The 21,077-nt window shown below is 35.4% G+C and overlaps 2 protein-coding genes across 2 annotated transcripts in view; one reads left to right on the forward strand and one right to left on the reverse strand.

Moving 5' to 3' along the window:
* The window catches only part of LOC150078121 (caveolin-2-like), a 71,653-nt gene extending 64,398 nt beyond the window's left edge, over positions 1-7,255 (forward strand). Inside the window, exon 2 of the mRNA XM_090384469.1 lies at positions 6,902-7,255. Within this exon, the coding sequence (XP_090240595.1) occupies positions 6,902-7,255 (354 nt within the window). The remainder of the gene's footprint in view (positions 1-6,901) is intronic.
* A 7,940-nt stretch (positions 7,256-15,195) lies between these two features.
* LOC150078122 (lymphotoxin beta receptor inhibitor-like) overlaps positions 15,196-21,077 on the reverse strand; it is a 32,021-nt gene continuing 26,139 nt past the window's right edge. Inside the window, exons 4-5 of the mRNA XM_090384198.1 lie at positions 19,803-20,011; positions 15,196-15,489 (exon numbers count right to left, since the gene is read on the reverse strand). Of these exons, the coding sequence (XP_090240324.1) occupies positions 15,365-15,489; positions 19,803-20,011 (334 nt within the window). The 3' untranslated portion in view covers positions 15,196-15,364. The remainder of the gene's footprint in view (positions 15,490-19,802; positions 20,012-21,077) is intronic.

Consider the following 21,077-nt stretch of genomic DNA (forward strand, 5'->3'; position numbering starts at 1 on the left):
ATTAAATGTGACACTAATGTTTCTACACGTAGATGATTCTTGGAATTTTTCTGCTTAAATTACTGGTCGTATACAAGAAGCTACTTTGCGCAGAGAATGTGAAAGGTGATCTACTGCATTTAGTAGGCTAGTTGCATTTAAAAAATTATGCCTAGCCCACTGTATTTAAACCATGAGCTAATAGCGTGTTGTTGTTCTTGTAGTAAGGTTTTAGGAGCATCAACGACTAAGGCTATATTGCTCCGCGTATATTGTCTATAAACTGCGTGTGTTCTGAGATCGATTTTCTGTTTGCTGGACAAAAAAACCAGAGTTTCCGGAGAAAACCACGCTACCCTCACCTGAGATCGACTAACTCAGCTACATTATGAAAAAGGCCCATAGAAATTCCTCCCATCATTGATGGGATTCGAACTCGGGTCTTTTCCATCCGTGTGGGGAGGACAGCGATCCTACCAACTGTGCTACCCACAAGGGCATGGCGTGTTGCACTGCCATGGCCGGAATCACAACAAGATATTGAAAAGTGACAAGAGGAATATCGGACCAGTTATGTAGCAGAACTGTCCTCAGTTCCTTGAGTGATGTGGGATGGGACTGTTGAGGAAAACACGCCTTTCCAGTTCATCCCACAGATCCACGATGGATTGAGATGCGAGAATTATGTTGGCCAGGCAAATGCATGGGATGTTTCCCCTGTTCTTAAAACCATTTTTTCATACTTTTGGCGCGGTGGACAGTTGTATTGTCATCTTGAATGTACTCCTGTACATTCAAGATGACAATAGAACTGTACGTTTAAAAAAAAATATGATAAAAAAGATAAAAAAAAAAGAATGCACCATGGCAGGTAGGCAACGAGATGATTCACTAAAAAGAATGCACCATGTATTATGTCCGCGGCGCGTTCTTCGCTGGTGATTTACATATATTTTTGCATGTAACACAAACGTCCATGGTCCTAATAAAAGGGGACGGCAGTGTAGCAATTTATATGCTAAAAACATAACAATATTCTAATCGCATAGTGGTTTTATTATCTCCTGAAAATATGAATAATGGTAGCAGCCGATCCGATCCGATCACCACTGAATTTCATGACAGATGGAAACGAATGATAGTTTGTCAACCAACCAGATTGATGACGTTTCAAGAGCCTACTCCTGTAAAGAAGTCAGTGTTACAATGCCTTTTCCAATTTGCTTACTGAAATGATCTTTAATGCATTTAATGATCCCAGAAATTCGCAAGCGCTTACAGAACCTTCTGATCCGCCTTCCTAACGGATAGCAGCCGAGTATTCCAAATTCAAATGTCTCGTAATACCCAGAGAAAATAAAATAATGAAAATACATAGATATGTGCATTCTTATAACATAAATTATTCTCCAATTAAGTCGTGAACACAGAAAGGTAACGCCCTGAATCTTTTGAATAAATGAGTATGATATACCTAATATTTAGACATAATGTACCATATCGTTCACGTGTTGAAGCTCGTGATACCTAGCACTTGTGCGTGACCTGCTTACACAGAATTCTAGGATACAGAGAGGAAGTAGCCATTAACCTCGTTTCATGACGAACATTTTATTTATCGACCTGTTGTTTCCGTAGTGCGCTTTTCAGCTACCCTCTCTACGTATCCCTTGACATTTAATATGTAAATATACTGTAATATTCGGATATTTCCCTTAATCATTACCATGATTGCAATACAGTATAAATCATTTACATTTTGACATGGATATTTAAAACACCCTGTCCTACTCACAAAATAAAGGGGAGGGGGCGCCCCCTTTATTTTCTAAGACTTTGCCAAAAAACGTGGTTTTAAAGCTCCATTAACACAATTCAAAGCTTATGAAAAATTGTACATCTTTGTCATATTTCTATAGTAAATATCTTAATGGTGAAGCGTCTTGATCATTTATAGCTAGTGATCAAACTTAAATGAAATTAAGTGGATTGTGTTGCAAGAACTACACTTTGTTGAGTTAGCACAGGTCAGATTAATGTTTGTTTGTTTGTTTGTTGTGGAGGCTAAGAAACAGAAGCAACCGATCCTTCTGAACTGCAGTATAATTTTTTTTCTTCTTCTTCCTTTATCTTTTTTATCCCCTCAAGTGTAGCTATTTTATTTATTTATTTATTTATTTTATTACAATTTTTTCCCCTCACGTTCTGTCTGGAATGAGCCACTGTAGAACAGGATTTTTTTTTTTAAATTTATTATTTTTGTTATTATTTTTATTTATTTATTTATTTTATTATTATTATTTTTGTTTATTTATTTTATATTTATTATTATTTTATTTAATAACCTGCACCACGGGTGTTCTCTCTCTCTCTCTCCTGTTTGTCCCTCTGAAATGGGGCCCCAGAGGATCCTGGCTCACCTGCTGGCAACCCCAGGTGGGTCAGAGTCTTTTTTGAGACAGTATATGCTTTACTGGGACTAGCCCATCTTCCCGTGATGTGGACGAATACCCAGAATTATCTCTCCAGATCATTGTAGCTTCTGGGTAGCCAAGCGGCCAGAACAGAACAACAAAACACACATAATACACACAAACCTACATCAACACGTTTCTGGCCCTTTTACAGTTGATTCTGCTCTTCACAATTACACGGAGCAGAGTTGAACAGACGTTCTAGATGCCACACTTTACAAAAACACCTCCACATGAACTGCAATTACAGACGTCTTGAATTTGTGGAATGATCTGAAAGGCATCTCTAATGCTGTGTTACAGATGCCTGGAAGAAATAAGGTTCAAATCAAGTGTCGTGCAATAAACGCTACCTAGATCATGGGAGGCTTGCTCTCGACGAGAAGATTAATTCTCCCACAAATCTCGGTATTTTCGTTCTTCAAAAGTAGATATTCTCTTGTTTTTAAGTATAGATAACTGGCACTCATTTCTGACGAAAATGTTTGCCCGTGAAAGTAATTCCTAGAAATCCTGAAACAACAGTTCAAAAGTTCTCCTCCAAATTATCTTCACCTGTGAGAGAGATTGTTAGTACATATCGGGTGATAGCGAGGTATTGGAAAATCTTCCTTCATGCGTCAGTGCAAGCTCAATCATAGCAACAGAATTCTTAGAAGCGTTTCCATATCGATTTTGTTAGCGATCGTTCAACTGATGTATCGATTACCTCTCTTTTTATTGTCTTCTATTCATGGTCTTCTCTTGCTCACAGGACATGTTACATCTTTTATGCTATCTGTCTGAAATACCTCCTTCCCTCATGCTAGAAAAAGACTCCGTCCGCTTTAAGACGAAATCCTATAGAAATCAATAAGAAAATCTGCAAACAGGTAGTTCAAGAATTTCTTAATTCTTTACAGTTTATGTACTGAAAACGGCGAAATTTACATTTTAAATTAAGACGATAGATGAAAGCACTACCCTATTTAGAAGAACATCATAAGAAAACGAGGAATCGTGATAAAACGAATTATGAACGAAAACGAACGAATGAAACGATCTAATGAATTATGCAAATTTTCTTTCCATTCTTTATGAAGGATGGAAGAAATTTTAACTGAAGCGATTTGGGTAGTGTTAAAAATTCGATAGAAATCATATAATCCTTCTTATCTTATTCCTAAACTAATTGTATTTCTTTTCGTGTACTTTGCCATTTTAAAAATCGGTTGATTTTCACAAGAGAACGACCCTATTACTTCAATCAAATAATCGGGCGTGACTTTTGATCTTTCAACTCATGAATTAGTAAAACTCGATTTCAAGTTCTTGACAAATGCTATTTCTATGAAGTTATGAGTTACGAATATGACGGATTGATTATTTATGAAAAATTACAAACGTGACTGTCACACAAACGTGCGCTTCACACACAAAAAAAATAATAATAAAAAATTTAACGTTCGGAGAGAAAAAAAAAAAAAAAAACACTTGGAATTTTATGTGCAGGAGTCGTGAATTATTGCCGACAACAGCGTTGTGAAACGAATGCTTTCCATTGATCCTAACAACGACGTTTATAACATCATCCATCATGTTCAGGACGGACAGACAGACAGGTGAAATCATGCATGCCAGCCATAATCGTGCGATAGATAGGACAGCCATTTGGATCCCCCCCACCAACTACTTTTTTCAAAGGCAATAAAACGCTGATGATAAGGAGGTGAGAGATGATTGAAGTGCTCCCTCATTAATATATCAGGACTAAAGAGTAACTAGCATTTTCTGAACTGATAAACGCTCTCTGAAATTTCCAGGCAACGAACGTTGACTGTGAATAATAAATGAATAACTATAATTCTCCATTATGCTTTGCAGATTGTTAGAGCGGCAAAAATGCAGGGAGTTACACAGTGAAGAGTACTAAAAATTGACGCTATGATGAAGAAGTTAAAAATATACTGTAACAGAAACAATAACGAGATTTAATTAAGAATTAAAATATCCATTAAAATTCCTCTCATCACAACAGAAGGCATTTTAATTAATACTTTTCAAACCCTGGCATTTTTCCCATTGGGTGACAGTGATCGTAACCGCTGTTAATATCGATGGTAGTTACCACCGTTAGTATCTTTATAAAGCAAAAAAAAAAAAAAACCATTAAAAGTATAGTACGTCATCTTACTGTGTTTTAAATGGCTGAACCAAACCTAATGACGATATTTCGTGAAAATTCTTTAGACGTACTTAAAAATACAAGTATACCTCTGCACAAAAAAGTAATAAACAAAACTGCGTATCAAGACATAAAACAAACAGATTTCAATGTTCAAAACGATTTTTTTAATTATTTAAAATAAAAACTTGGTTTATTGAAATAATAATTTGAAGACTTTATACTCATATATGCCATGTTATCTCGGCGAATAATTCCCTAGAAAATTAAACTAATAATAAGGTCTTAATATTTATTTTCACTTTACTGACATCGAGGAACGAACTGGGCCTCCGGAACACAGACAAATATTTCGGTGGACAACTCCGTCGGCTCCGAGCAAAAATATCCGTTAAATATATAATCGCCCAAATTTTTAAACTTCTTATGTTATTCTTAAGTTAATTAAAAAATTATGATAAAAATTATATAAATTTATGACAGTTGTTACTGCTTTGATTCATCGACTGTTTGCGTCATGGTGTGCCAATTCACATAGTTTATCGTGTGTTGTCTGTACAGTCATGATACTGCATTTGGTGTAATTCGAAACTGGTCCGGGAAACTCGCTTCACAAGCCGTGGTGTCTTACCTCGAAATCGGTGAAGAATACCTTGAGGCCTTCAAAACAATTCCAGACCCTTTTATAACTACTAATCCGCCCATGTTGCTATACACTGCTCTAATATCCGGATACTTCAATATCTACAAATAACTTTTATTTACAGGAAAACTAAAAACTTGTGTTGAAACCTTCCCGCCTTTATGAAAGCTTCTACACTTTCGTGAAACACTCTCCACCAGTGTTTTTTTTTTTTTCCCTCCAATATATTCCGCCATTCGGCCTTCAGCTCCCACTAGTTCAGCTGTTTTTTGGGCAGTCTCTCAACACACGCACCCGACGATCCAATTTACCACAGGTGCTTACAGGATTGAGTTCAAAGCATGAAAAACAGTCCCAAAATCATCACGCCACCTGCACTAAACTTTGTCAAGACAGTATAGTTCGTCACGTAGCTTTCTTCGGGCATCTACCACACCCAAATCGTCAAACTGGTAGACCACGTACCATGACTAGTCACTCCAAATCACAGCTTTCTATTGATCTACAGTCCAAGAAAGGTAAGTCTTATATCAAGCTAGATGGCGTTTAGCATTAGTCGAGATAATTAGTGGCTTGTGGACGACCATGGTAATTCACATCATGCAGCGTCCAGTGCACTGTACTGATGCTGGCCTGTAGTCAATCGTCTCACTGAAGGGTTCTATGTGCGTTGTTACAGCACATAGAACCCAACGTCGACTTGCGTTCCAAGCGATTTTTTGCAGGGTTCTCCTGTCACGTCCCATCAGCTTCGGAGGTTTTCTGGGTTGTTTCCTGACAGTTTCAGCACCAGTTCACTTCCATTTGCAGATCACATCCGCAGTCGTCGACCTAGGAATCTTCAGTGCCCTTGAATATCACGTCATATCGATTGCTTATGTATCACTTTATTTCATTCCGCACTACAAGCCTGTTAAGTCGGTCGATCGTGGCACCTTCATTCACAATTGTACTACTGCCTCCTCGAAGGCCTATGAGCATACTTATAATTGTCTCTCACTTGGGTCTTGGATAGAACGTAACCAAACATTAACGGAAGGGTGTCCGGATATTAATGGTAGTATATCTTATACGAGAATATTCAACTGAAAACCGCAAGTATAAAACAGACTCCAATATAAAAATTAAAAATTTCGACTTAACAATTTGTGTCAGTTAAATACGAGTATAAATACGAATACGAGTTTTCGTAGTTACAGTTTTGAGCTTTTTATTTGGGTCTCCTTCGCCAATAATAGCTGAAGTGTATTTACTAATACCATTATTACGTAAGCATGAAATAGTATAAGTTAAAGAGCGTATTTAAGTTCTTTTAACGGAAATTACTGTTTCAAAAAGTTTGAGATAGAAATTTTATGAGTGTGACCCACACCTGTAAAAACACATAATTCATAAAGGTAGGTAAAGATTGTTATTGTATCCTAGTGGTATTAAAACGTTCAATGACTTCGAATTCGCCGTAATTTCATAAATTAAATATGAATGGCCCCAGGAGAGGAAATTCTCTTTCACATAAAGGCTAAGTTATGATTTATTTCACTCAATTTCCTCTTTAATAATAAAAGTTTGATTAACATATTACCACGACTCCTCCCATAAGGAAAGATTTACTAAAAATTGGTTTTTATTGCTTTTCTTTAGGTGGAGTTCGATGATGTAATTGCGGAACCGGAAGGCACTTACTCCACCGACTGTGTATGGAAAAATGCTTACAAACTGTTCACAGGCACGAAAAACTGCTGCTACAAGTTCCTGACCATCGTGTGCGCTTTGCCCATAGCATTCTGCGTGGGATGTAGCTTCGCCTGCCTGAGCTTTCAGCATATTTGGTGCATCGGTCCAGCTCTCCATCAGTGCAGGATGAACTGTCACATTGTAAGACTATACATGCGTACCATCTTGGAGTCTTGTATTGCCCCGTGCTGCACGTCTATGGCATTAATCTTCAGCCGCATAAAAGTAGCTAACGTCAAAGCAGATCACGAAGAAATTTAATTTTCTTAGGAAAGAAGTGAATTTTTCGTCAGACTTAATATTCTTTTTATGTTCGTGTCATTGACGTTATGAGGAAAGTTTGATCACGTTCCTCAAGATTACAGAATACATACACGACAAAGGTATACACAAGAAACAAAGCTAAATTAGCTCTACGAAATCCAACACGATACTTCAAGACCATTCATTCCTCTACTTTGGTGTCGCGAATTGAGAGGGGAAACTATGGCTTCCAGAAGAAATTATTTTTCCAGATTTATCAGCTTTTATATGGCATGGTAAATGGGATCCAGTCTTTCCTATGTTGCAATCCGAATGCAAGAATGGTTTCTCCCTCATCTCAAGATTCTGGAGATGGCGAAAAGTTTCAGTTGACCAACCATCATCGCAAACTCTCAAGACTAAGATTTAGACCAATTTAGACCAACACTTCGGTAACATTCCATATATATACGTAGTACTTATACCTTCATTATTATATTCGAAATGGAAAAGAGAAAAACTTCTAAAATTTATGCCCTACTTTAGTACAATAATCTCTTCCATTAGGCACTTGAAGTACTGTGCCCAACGCCTACGGAAAACCAAAAAAAAATACAATTTAAATAGAATTCAATGATTTATTCTAACAATAAAATTCTTCAAACTAATTTTTAAACGCAGATTTTTAAGATAAATTCTTCGGCTTTTTTCTGTTGGCAAAATCATTAACGATGTTATCAAAGAGAATAAGAGTATTGGAATAAGTGCTGTGGAAATATAACTTCAATATCAAATCTATAGAAATGGTTTCGAATTCTTGAAAAAAGATTTAACGCGATGGTATTTTAATATGTTTGATATAATGTACAGTATGAAGGATGCCTAGTACAAAACACCAAACGAAGAATATCTAGGGCCTACGAATACCAAAAAAAAAAAAAAAAAAAACCAGCCCTGCTTAATCGTAATGACGTGGCCTCTTACTTTTTTTTTTTTTTTTCGTTTATGTAGTAAGTATCAATTCCATATTGATGCTATTCACCTGAAGGGTATTGCATTTGCCTCTTAAATTAAAGACTTTTATGCAAAACTATTTTCTAAGAAACAGATCTTTTTGGGTTTCCAAAATGCGATATTCTCAAAGTATGAAATTAAACAAGGTTGGTTTTTCAAATATAATGTTTATCATTCCACAAAACATAAATCGATGTATAGAATAACGCCCTCTTTCCATGCCAGTATAGTCTAGTAGTGACTAACCAGCTACCCTATTAACTTCCAAACACTTGTAATATATTATAATCTCCAGTTCTAGCTTTATCATGGATGGGAATAGTGATGGTAGTTATCTTTCTAAAAATACAATTTTAAATTTCGTACCATCGAATTATTTGCACTGAAATTATTCTGTTGCACAGTTAAAATACATATTTATCAAGGTAACCCTCCCTTTCACATCCACCTCTACAAAAGACTACCCTTACGTTAGTGAACTTACAGCACAGTTTCAGTTTAGTTACAAAAAAAAAAAAAAAAAAAAAAAGGAAAGGAAAAATAAATCTCAGAATCTGAAAATTACGAAAGGAAAGCGATGCGCACAAATGAAACAGTTAAAATGTATTAATTTTTAAGAAATACTGATGTCTTTTATTGCATGTTGGTATAGTTTCTTTGCAATTGAATTAAATTTGAGTAATTGGTTATCATCTATACATTTGGTTTATTATTATACGGTGTACCAATATCTAATGATAGAGTAGGAGATAAAATGAAAATAAAAGCCATTTTGACATAAAAACCACAGTGTTTTATCGAATATCTAGTCTCTATTCATCTTTTTAGTACTTTATTTTATTTATTTTTTTAATGAAATTAAACTGCACCGTGGTGTTTTTCGTAGATGACATGCGTAGGGACTACCCTACCCTTTTTATCATTCGTCGGATACGTTTCAGACCATCCAATCATATTTTTTGCTCAGGTGTCTCCTACAATCTTCCATCTTTGAATGCATCCGCTACAGTCGATTTTGGGAGGTTCGAACGAGTTTCTACAGGCACTGAAAAATTACTAATGTAGTCTCCAGAAATCTACGTTGAAAGTCTGCAAGTTCAGATCCACATACTAACTTCTAACGTGCAGCACCAATATGTTAGAACTGATTCCCATCGTTTGCCCTCACAAATGCATCGGTGAATTTTTATCGGGGACTAAAATAATTATTTTGCGATTATGTACTACATTAAAAATAAGAAGCCTTAACGCAGCCTTTGTGAACCCGTCTTATTTATGAGTCGACTTATAGAAGTTATAAAATTATAAGAAATTTTAATATCCTGACTACTCATTGTCCTTTTATTAATTGCTTTAGTGCTTAACACACACGTAATAATAAAGCTGGTAAATCTCCAGATCTTGGGTACTAGTCTATACTGTATTTGTACAAACGGACAGGAACAAAGCAGTGATTGGCAGGTGCCACTCACTGCTTTCCCCGCCTACTGTCCTCCTAGGCTGATATGCCTAGGGTGTTTATCTCCCTACTTGTCGCTGTTTTAAAATCGGGAACTCATTTTCCGATTTTAAAACAGCGGGATGGGGGATTAAATACCTTACCTAAGCTAAGTACCCCCTCCTCGACGACACAAAACAATCAGAAAGAAAACGCCTTCACAATAATCACCCAATCACAGAACTCGACCGTACAATCACTCCGTTCTACGGCCACGCCCACTGAGCGTAGACAAAAAAAAAAAAAAAATGGAATTAGCCATAAATCTTAATAAGCCTTTATTTTATTTAATTTGTCTTTCAAGCATTCGAAATATGCCTTGGGCTTATTTATATTATTTTGTATTCATTGGATAGTTGCTTTTGAAATGCCTTTTAAGTTAGGGTCCAAACTTTGATTGGTTAATGCCTCACCACACACTACGACCATTCAGTCTTCATTAGCAAAATTTGATCCAGATGCCGTGATTCTAGCAAAGGTACACATTGTAAACTTACGGTTGAAAGTTTCTTCGCACGCCAATATTACTTTTCTATACTGGTCGCTAATGCTTTGAAATAATTATAAAAATATGCGCACAATAAAAGCACATCGATCTACACTGGAGCCTTGCATTCGACTGCATACCATAAGCAAGTGCTTCAAGCAAAGCACGCTTTGGACATCAAATACCATAGTATTAAAGAACTTTCTACCGCTTATATTATGACGGGCCAACGTCACAGCCAAGTTCCTATTGTTAAAACCTTCTGGCATAGTACCCAGCGTTATAACACCTCATATCCTTAGTTGTCCTGGCGCTTAACACATACAAGCACATAAGCGAAGCGAACCGAACCGAACCGAACCAAACCTAACCTAACGATGAAATAATCTGGGTTTTATGGTAATAGGAACTTACTTAATCAAAGAAGCATCCAACACGGTTTTGACTGATTCAGCTATAATGACTACAGCTCTGATTCAAAAAGGCTTTTAATTGCAACACATCTATTAATTGATATTATGCCCACAGGGAAAGTATTATTAGATTTTCAGCTATATTGAATCTCAATTAATAGCAATAAGGAACTGTTACTGCCACAGATAGAAAAATTCTTCATGTAGACACAGTAGGTAGTAGTTTCAGCAACTTAAACTGCCTTGCAAGAAGGGATTCCAAATGCAAACTGAAAGGTCAGTGCATAGGGCTACCAAGGAACCCCCTAGAAAAACGGACAGCTATCGGTTTCACTTATCGCAGGTTCCGGTATCGCACCAATTCTAAGTAGACAGGTTTGCCGGATGGTTTCCATAAAAATACTAGCACACGAGAAAAGTCTAAATAAAAAAAAAATAAAAAAATCATTGGAAGGGGCAGACTGTAGTAAGAAATACTAATCTAGAATATAATTAAACTAAATTGAAACTTTATTCAAAATATACAAATCATTCAAAGCCGAAACTGTTATTTTCATCTGTCCATAGACATCGAAATATTTATTATTCTGGCTGTGAGACAGTATTAAAGAACATAAGTTCTAACTAAAAATAACAATGGTTGTAAAATTTATGAAAACTCTCGAAATATGATAATAAAACTTATTTAATTAGAACATATCTCAATTTCTTAAAACCGAACACCTGGCAACCCCTATGTTCGTCTGTGTTCTAATTATGTTCGTCTGTTTGACGAACATAATTTATGATTTAGAATTTTTTAAGCTTTTCGTATTTACTTGTACACCGCCCATGGCTTAAATGCTATGCTTAAATAGTGATACCAGTTATAGTCCGATGGCTGCTAGTTACTGTGTCTTACTAATCTAATATTAAAAATAGCAAGCGCTTGTTATTTTTAATATTATAATGCTTAAATACACAGCAGTGCCTAAAAATAGATAATACGCCTTGTCATGTCTCCCGGAAGCTTATACATTTAAATATTTATGTTTAATAAAAGACTCAGACGTAAGTTTAATAAAAGACTCAGATACGTAAGAGAATACTTATAAGAGAATAATTTTTAAAGTAATGTTTTTAAGAGCAATACTTTTAGTAATGCTTCCGGCATGTTACAGAACCGTACCTTTTCAATTTTATATAACTGCTTCCGCGTTGTTAACTTATAATCAGCTTTTTACATTTCTGTATTAGAACATATTAGGCTTACTTGATATCCAGATAGTTATGCCAAACCTTTTATCCAAAAGGATTCTGCACCTCAAGTTTAATCCATTACCATGAAAATGAACTGGAATCCATGTAACCCCATAACCTTTAGTATTTTATCTGGCTTTACTCCTAGCCAAAAAAAAAAAAAAAAAAAAATGCAGCAAGCCCTTGTACTATAGGAATTACCATAATAGTCTGTCTTCTTTTCAGTATCGCGCATGTCTTGTTAGCATGGCAACAACCACCTGAATATGAAGTAAACCATGTCTCTTTCATGTGAAGGTGACTTTGAAATGCGATGAGTTGACCTTCAAAATAGGTAAAAGTCAGAAATTTAGCGAAAATAACATTCGTATAAAGTTTACTTGGTGCTCTTGCGACCAATAAAGATGACTGTATATTAGCACATTTTTTTATTTTCAGAAATAGCTAGTTTGGATACCATAAGTGTGCCTATAAATTTTTGTTACTAATACTGTAAATACAGTAATATTTTGTTTTAATTTTCATTTTTGCATAATTACATCATTACGGCTGTATGGTGTGGGAGGTGTGTGCATATGAGGCCATGACACTAATAAGACTATCTTTTTTTATTCGGTGTATGATGTAAATGATAACACTATATTACTAAAAGTATTAGAACACCAAATAATTGATTGTAACTGTTTACAAATCATATTTTAGTCAGTGGTTGCCATTTCTAAGTTAGCACAGTAACCGGTTTTCTGCAAAGCATTATATTTTTGTAGACCACAATAAGCATGGCGATCGTCAGTTTTCAACTACTGTACCCCATAATTCAGTTCATGAATTCTTTTTTTTACAAAACGTTCTCTGGGTTAGACCAGACCCACGTTCTTTCATCTGATAAAAATTGCGCATGTCCACATTTGTTGTTTGGAGAATCCTCTTCCATTCCTCCAGAGGTCACCTTTTTAAAACATAGCACCATGGCACCTAGTGTTAAATTTGTACAAGTACGTTTGCTAAAATAATGTATACAGAGAGCGAGCACACTTAAAATAACCTGTCTAATATGACAGGTTATTTTAAGTGTGGTCATATTAGATCAACACCTTTTCCCTGGAAACGTCGCTGTGCAGAAGTCTGATCTGATTTTTCTCTGAAGATAGGCATGAAAACATGTCGCATAAATGTAGATCTTTGAGATGAGTATTTACAGTTCGCTAAGTCACGAAACAAAGCTCATTGATATTGTTTATCTACACTAATAAGTTAACGTGTACAATCCCCCTCCCTCTTTGAGCACGCCACTGGAAAAAATATCGACTATTTTGCAAGAATAACATAAAAATGTCAGAAAAAATGTAATGTGTAGTGGGTATGGTTGTTTATCGGCGCATTAGCTGCTATGACTATAGTGCGCCTAAATGTAATGTGATTGTAGTAATGAAATAGCAACTCAAAAATTTTAAATAACTTCATTATTTTTTTTTTCTGACACCTTGCTAGATTTTTTTTTTTTTTTTTTTTTAATGATCGCTACACTGAAGGGTACCAGAAACTGAGAAACAGAAATTCAGAAGTAAACGCAATTTAGAAAATAAAAAAGAGTTGAGTACATTTGGGACAATTTAAAAAACGATATGTTATTTATTTAATTTAATATGGGATAACTATATTAGAATTTCGATTTATTGCGCGTGGGAAAACTTGCATTATATGAAACAAAAAAGTTCCAAGAATGAGTAACTTAAAATTGAACTTACAATTATTTTTTACCTCTGGGCAGTTCTATGTGGAGAACTTTTCTTCTGTCATGGTGACTAGAGGCATTTCTAGAACTCGTTTACTAGTACTGTACTGAGTTTAGTGCCCTCGAAAAATGCTGCTGGACTTCCTCCAAATACCCACAGTGTATCCCTTGGGAGTCGGGATTAGCAGTTGGAGAGAGCCAAATTGGAGGAATAGGAAGACGTTCCAGCTGAGGATCCGTTTTTCCGTCAGAAATTGTCTCAGCAATAATGCAGTACGCGTCCCAGTTGCAACTAACTTTTCTCGGCTACAGTTCATGCCTTTTCCAGCGCACTTTTTCCCTAAAAACAAATTCTTAGTGGACAGTACTTTCTATGTCAAAGAAAACGATGAGCATGGCACTGTTTGCGTTTCTCATCTTTTGTTTTATTAGGTGTTGGCATTGTACCATTACCAAACATACAGGTGAGGAAACGTTTCCCATCTTTTTGTTTTATTAGGTGTTCGAGCTCACCGTTTTCAATTACTCCGCCCTGCCTTTTTGTCTAGAGATCATATTGAAATATTCATGTCTCGATCCTTTTGATGACGCTGTTCCGGTTGGTTTTACAGTACTTGAATTTTGTTGAAAGGGTCGATGTATCGCATCGGTTATTAACAAGTTTTGGCAGACCCGCATTTCAAGATTGATGGTTGTAATTTGACAAAAACATTAATCACCAATTTTATTTTATTACTATTTATTTTATTTATTTTATTTTTTTTTGCTATCATTCATATAGTCATTCTTCGACAATCTGTAGGAATTTTCCTCTATAAAAGGTTTTGCTGTTCCATAACTTTTGCCCGAAAAATTTAAGCCTTTCTTACAAAAACCACTTTAATTTAATTTAACATTATGAGATATAATAAACGCATAACTTATGACAGCTGTAACGTTAAGTAAAGAAACACAAGCACTGACAGCTCTATAGTTAACTGCAATAGTAATTTCCGCATTAGAGCCCTGAAACTTTCTAGCCATATCAATATAATTGCAGCAGTGTGCTCTCAACTGATTAACAGTGGGCTCTGAAACCAAATAAAATTTAATCAACGTCTCACGTGAAGCTACTGAAGCTGATTGTAGCACACTTTGCATAATTCTACAAATAAATTATCTTTATTACATGAATTCAATGAGCATAAAGCCCATTGAGTTGTATTTCAGTAGTTACAACTTAATGGGATTAAAGCTCGAAGATCTGTTTTACATTTTTTCAGCCTCTAAAAATAAGTAATGTACAGTAAATAAATAAAAGAAAGTTAAGAAATAAAATTATATTAAAATAAATAATTGTAAAAAGGTAGCTAGCCAAAAATATGATATTCCATAAAGTGGTAGGAGTTCAGTAGTTCTACAGGCAATGACTGTATTATCAAGCATTGAAACATTACCAAACATACAGATAAAGGAAATAAAAAGAAAAAAATATGTCCCCTATTTGAAGTTTATAAAATTAGCTGATGACCTAATATTACATTTTACGAACTCACAGAGAAAACAAAACTGGTACTATTAAATCTTTTATTTTCTTTATTACAGCTTCGAGAAACTAGAACGCCCCAATCCAAGATTTGTTGTTGATTCACACGTCCTGTGAACCCTTTCACCTGCCATCTCGAAACCAATGACAAGAAGAGAGAGAATAAAAGTGAAATGTCTTTGTACTTTACACTCAGCTGGGATTCCCATATAGGCATTAATGTTGCTTTAATCCAGTGTCAACGTCAAATATATCTTCTCGTTTCCGCTCTGCAAATTCCGAAATTTCTAGAAAACCATCGTTGTTTGCATCATCCTGGAGAAATATGCTATCCACCGTTTCTAAAACATTAAAAAAGTAGAAGTTGCTTTAAATTTTTCACTTGTTAAGTACATGAAGAATAGAGAATGAAAACTTCTTGTAATGCCTGTTCTGGACAGTAAAAAATAATATTAAAAATATAAAATTATATACCCTCTAATCCATATATTACGTCAAGTCTCAGGGATAATAGTGAGGGACTACAGATTTTGTGGCGATGGATGGATTCTAAAAGGTGACTTTTTCCGTCGCTATTCGTTAGCTAATCCTTATCAGATAAATAGGTATTGGTAATAAAAAATGTTTAAAAAATCCAAACATATCTATACTTTATGGCAGTGACCAGAGGGGGTTACGCATCAAGCAGAAAACCCTAATTATCTTACATAGTAAAGAATGGCATACATCAGGTACAGCTAATAATATATTGAGTGACTATTTTATTAGGTACACCACCAAAAGCCAGTTAGTCTCCTTTAGTCTTCAGAACAGACTAGATTCGTTGTGACGTGGCCTCAAAGAAAAAAATGGAGACGTCGAAAGCGTGCCACATGGTTACTGGTCGATCGTAAGTGCTCAACTTGATTGAGATCTGATGAATGGGAAAGCTACTGCAGCAGGCTGAATTCACTATCATCTTCCTGTAACCACTTCTGAACAATTCTAGCCATGGGATATGATGCATTATCCTGTAAGAAGAACTCATTCTCAGATGGAAGCAGTACAACCATGAACCACGAAAGGTTGAGTCAGGTCAGAAACAATTTCCAGATAACCTGTGGCATCTAAATATTGCTCCACTGCTTTCAAGGAGCCCTATATACACCACAAAAACACTCCTTGCACCATCACTGCTACCATCAGCTTCCATTGTTGAAACCTGTCAGGATGGATCTATAGTTTTCGTCATATTCTGGTCCTTCCATCAGCGTGAAACTAATGGAACCGGGATTCGTCAGACCGGGGAATTTGCCCAATCTTGAGCTTTTCAGTATTCATGTTCCTGATCCATGCCTTCTTTTTTTGCTGAAAATGTCTGGCTGTCTTAGGTAGTAAAGTTAAAAAAAATCACCATCTTGCCCACACCGGGTGGAAAAGATCTGAGTTCGAATTGCTTCAATGATGAGAGGAATTTTATGGATATTTTTTCCACGATGTGGCTGAGTCAGTTGGTTTCAGGCAAGGGTAGCATGGCTTTTCGTTCAGCAAAACAACCACAGAACACACGAAATATGCAGAATATTACATACGGCACAATATGGCCTAAGTTGCTGATACGTCTAAAGCCCTACATCACCACCAACAGTGGAACCCTGTTCAGTGGTAACTTGCGATATCCCCCCCCCACAATCCATGACAAGGTATCATGGTTACCGCTGTTGTACGGGGTTGTTATCTGACTGACTCTGGCCTTTCTCTTATTCAACACAAGTCATGTCAGCTTCCTTGGCCTCTCGCTCAACGAGCTGTCTCTGAACACTGGATCGCCGTTGGCTGGATGTTATTTTGTTATTGGGTCGATCTCAATACATTCGAGACAACTTCGTATGTAAAAACTCCACAGTTTCCGAGATATTTATACCAGTGTGTCTAGTGCTGACTACCATGCCTCTCAAAGTCAGTTAAATCTTTCGTCTGACCCATTCTCGCACTGAATTGCACACATACATCCCTACGTATCTTCCCATGTGTTTATACCTCATGGTATGAACTTGTAATACTGTTATTGAAGGAGATCTCCATTTCATAAAAAGGATACGTATACTTAATAAAGTAGCCACTCAGTATATACTATATCTGAATTTACCTGTAAGCTCTATTTCAAGAAATGCACTTTAAGTCTATGACTAGCCTCTCTAAGGAAATAGTAAACAGTGCTGAATCAGTTGTGTAAATCAGATAGAGAAATAGAGAATTATATTATCAATGTCCCCTTTGTATTTACTGTCTAATATAGGCCGACAGTAGATTTTTGCCTAATTTGTTTTGGTAGAAGGTGCCAGGCGATCTTATCTAAAATGGAAGGTGCGTGACGTACTCGCAAGATCATTTTAGCCAGTGTAGTCAGCAATTTAACCTGAATTAGTTTCAGTGAGAATAAGATTTACGTTACTATACATTTCTGACCTGGAGACTGTGCAGTAGAATCCACATTTTATATTGGCCCAGTTCAACATCGGCTATTTTATCACAATTAGTCCTTTTAGATCTGACTTAGCCGTTGATAACCACACCCTCAGCGCCATACGACATGGAGATTAAAAAAATAATAATTCTCATAGATTTTATTTTTTAATTGGCTAACGTGATCTGCAAAGCAAAAGTACAATTTCGAGTCAAAAAGTAATCCTAAATCTCAGTGGAACAAAACCAATTAAATACATTGAGTAGAGAAGTCTGAAAGGGAAAACTTTTCCATATGAGCAGACTTGTGGAGATTGATTTTGAATTCAATACTTCTAAAATAGCCTAATAAGCATGATAATGAGGAATTCATTGATCAGATTGATTGATGGTTGTTTGCTTACTGCCTAATAGAGCGTAGAGAAGTCAGTTCAACAACCTTTAGAACCGTAGTCTTCTTTAACAAAGGTGATAACTCGTATCATGGCAATTACTGCTGAAGTATCGATACCCAGCCGCCTCCAGAATGGCTGTTTGCTCTGTACCCATGGTGCCAAGTCAATGACAGAGAATCAAACGTATTCAGAAGGAAGTTTCTAATTCTGAAAGGTTCTAAGAGTTTCTAAGACTTATAACATTGTGGTAGTATTAGCAAAAAGGCTTTGTAAGTCGGTAATAAGCATACTGAAACAAATCTTGTCACTGCCGACGAAACGTATAAATATAAAATAAATAAATAAAGTTTTTTTTAAATTTTTAATAAAGTTTTATTTTAAACTTTTACATTTCATCTGTAGTGACAAGATTCGTTTGTTTAGCATTGTGGTAGTAGTTAGCAGACATTAGTTTACACTTTTGCATAAAATTTTCACGATTTAAAATTACTGAAAAAACCACAATAACACAACATTACACAAGTAATAACGAAGAATGTACGTACTTTGGGCTGCCAACTTCGCCCAAATGTGCAGCGCCCTCTAACAAATATTCGTTTAGAAAGAAATACAGTATTTAAGTAATGAAAAAGATTTGATCATAAGATAAGGTTTCAATGGCGGCGCTTGATGTTATTGATTTCAAAACGAACTGGATTTTTGTTATTTAATATTACTTATGTTGTAAGGTGTAATTTAATAAAGCAAATGGATAGAAAACAATAAACTTCTGGAAATACCCGGTAAGCACTGTTATAATTTCTGCCAGGAAAAAAGAAAAAAAATTACTTTCTACATTTTTAACATGTTTTACAGTCATGATAACGGAAAGGAGGGACGATTATGTTAAATAATTTTATGTAGTGTTTGAGATTTTGTGACGATGGTCCAGAAAGAGGGTTCGGATTAAAATTCCAGAAAATGAGTATAACGTAATATATGGATTCAGCGAAAATAGTATCTGTTTAAAAATGCTGCCTTAATAATACCAAATAGAATGTTACCGTGGCATATTTCAAGCTTTACGGTCGATTTTTTGCATACATATTTTGACGCTTAATTTAGCCTTTTGTGCGTTGGCATTTGTGGTTGTTCCAAGTGAAATGGATTCTTTTCGAATTTTTCTGTCAGTCTTGGAAAGGTTTAACTACCTAATAATAGTTCTCGGCAAGCTGTCAAAAGCAGAGTTCTATAGTTTGTCTAAGAAAGAATGATAAACCGAGAATAATAAAATATGAATTAGCAAAACTGAGCAGTTAAAGGGAAAAAAAAAAGGTACGAATTTGAATGATTACGCTAAATGTACCTAAATTACGCGAATCCTTGTCATGATGAACCTCGTGTGTGATAAACAGGGGTGGTTTGACATTTCTATTTTGTACTGAACCGAGAGGACATTTCTAACTACATTTTTTTTTTTTGTTTTGTTTTTCTGTGTGGGACTGACTATCGGAGCCGTTGCTCTGACATAGAGAAATTACTCTATCTTTGAGGGGGGAAATAATTTAAAAAATCTAGCGTTTATATACTTGAAGCTATATAAATATTGTTCATGAGGAGAAAGATATAATTGAAAATAATAATAAATAAATAAATTTGGGAGAATCGATGTTACTTCAGTTTCATCACTGGGGCTATTGGAGTGTTCGAGCAATGCGGAGTGGTAGGTTTGAAATATTTGAAAAGATTTGAGTAGGCTGGTTTGCGGACTGAAGAGATTTGAGGGCCATGTTCTAGACTCTAGAAACTGAAGCCCAGCAAAACGACATGCTTACCAACAAGGTTTTCGAAGTCAACTTCTTCCTCAGCGTGATGAGAATGTTTTATAGCTTCTTGCCCTGTAGATGTGTTTTGAGTATCACTTGTGCTCTCAGTTTTTCCTTCTGAATTCCCAGAGTCATTTTTTCGCTCACCTGCCACGTGCCTCAATGCTTCAAGAAGTTCCAAGCCATCAAGTTTGTCATTATCATCATAGTCGTGTAGTCTGTAAACATACATAGATAAAACTAATTAAAAATATTTTTAAAAAAATACCTAGAGTAATAGTGTAAATATCAAATTCTGCAAATAAAAAATGAATAGAAAAGAAATGAAAATAAAGTTTAAAAAATGCATAATGGTAGTGGCGAGTTTAAGCATAGGCGCGCACCTAGGGGATCTCTAAGAGTTAATATATTCCGAATTTTATTAACACCACGAGGTTTAATCAAAATTACACTTTTTCGTTATTTCTTATGACTGTATGCAATAAAGCATTATTCTGAATTATAATATATATTTATTTTTCATTTATTACATAAATTTTTAATATATAAAATTTTGTAGAAATAGAGGCTAAAACTTGTGTAAACGAGTAATTGCATAATGAGGCAAAGGGATTTTTTAAATACCCAAATTAATGTCCGTGCTGTGAAAGCAGACGATGCCTGGTATACCATTTTGTTTACTTCTCGGACTTGTCTGCTCGTTCGATAGAAATCTGTTTTTATTGAAAGTTTTAGTATTTCGTTTAATACTAATTTATTATTTTAATAATAAATTATTAAATAATAAATTAGTTTAATACTAATTTATTATTAAAATAATAAATTAGTATTAACCAATAAATTAAATACTGATTGATAACATTTTAATATCGATTTAGCATTTACGTATTTCTTATAATATCCTTTTAAATTATTTTCAACATACAGTGAAATTTTACACTTTACTATGATATGAGTTTTCTGCTTATGTTTTTATTTGAGGTTAACAAATTTTAACTATGTAGCTGGCGAGCAATTTAAAAAAAAAAAAAAATGTTCGTCAGCTACTTTTGCAGCATGCAGAGTTCGAGCTCCCACCCCTTCGACGCGATATAGAGCAGTGTTCCGTAATATATTTAATTCTCGGCGCACTAAATTTACAAAAGAGCCATTTGAAGACACGCTGTACAATGTGAGGATGAGAAAAGGGACACCACAAAGTATTTCTCTATACATTAAAAACGTTTTCCTCCTAGTGATATTTATTTGAGCCAATGGGAGATGGCGAGGCAATTACGTCACTAC

This window comes from Mastigoproctus giganteus, chromosome 11, assembly GCF_048544385.1.
Source record: "Mastigoproctus giganteus isolate SK-2022 chromosome 11, ASM4854438v1, whole genome shotgun sequence".
Lineage (NCBI taxonomy): Eukaryota > Metazoa > Arthropoda > Arachnida > Uropygi > Thelyphonidae > Mastigoproctus > Mastigoproctus giganteus.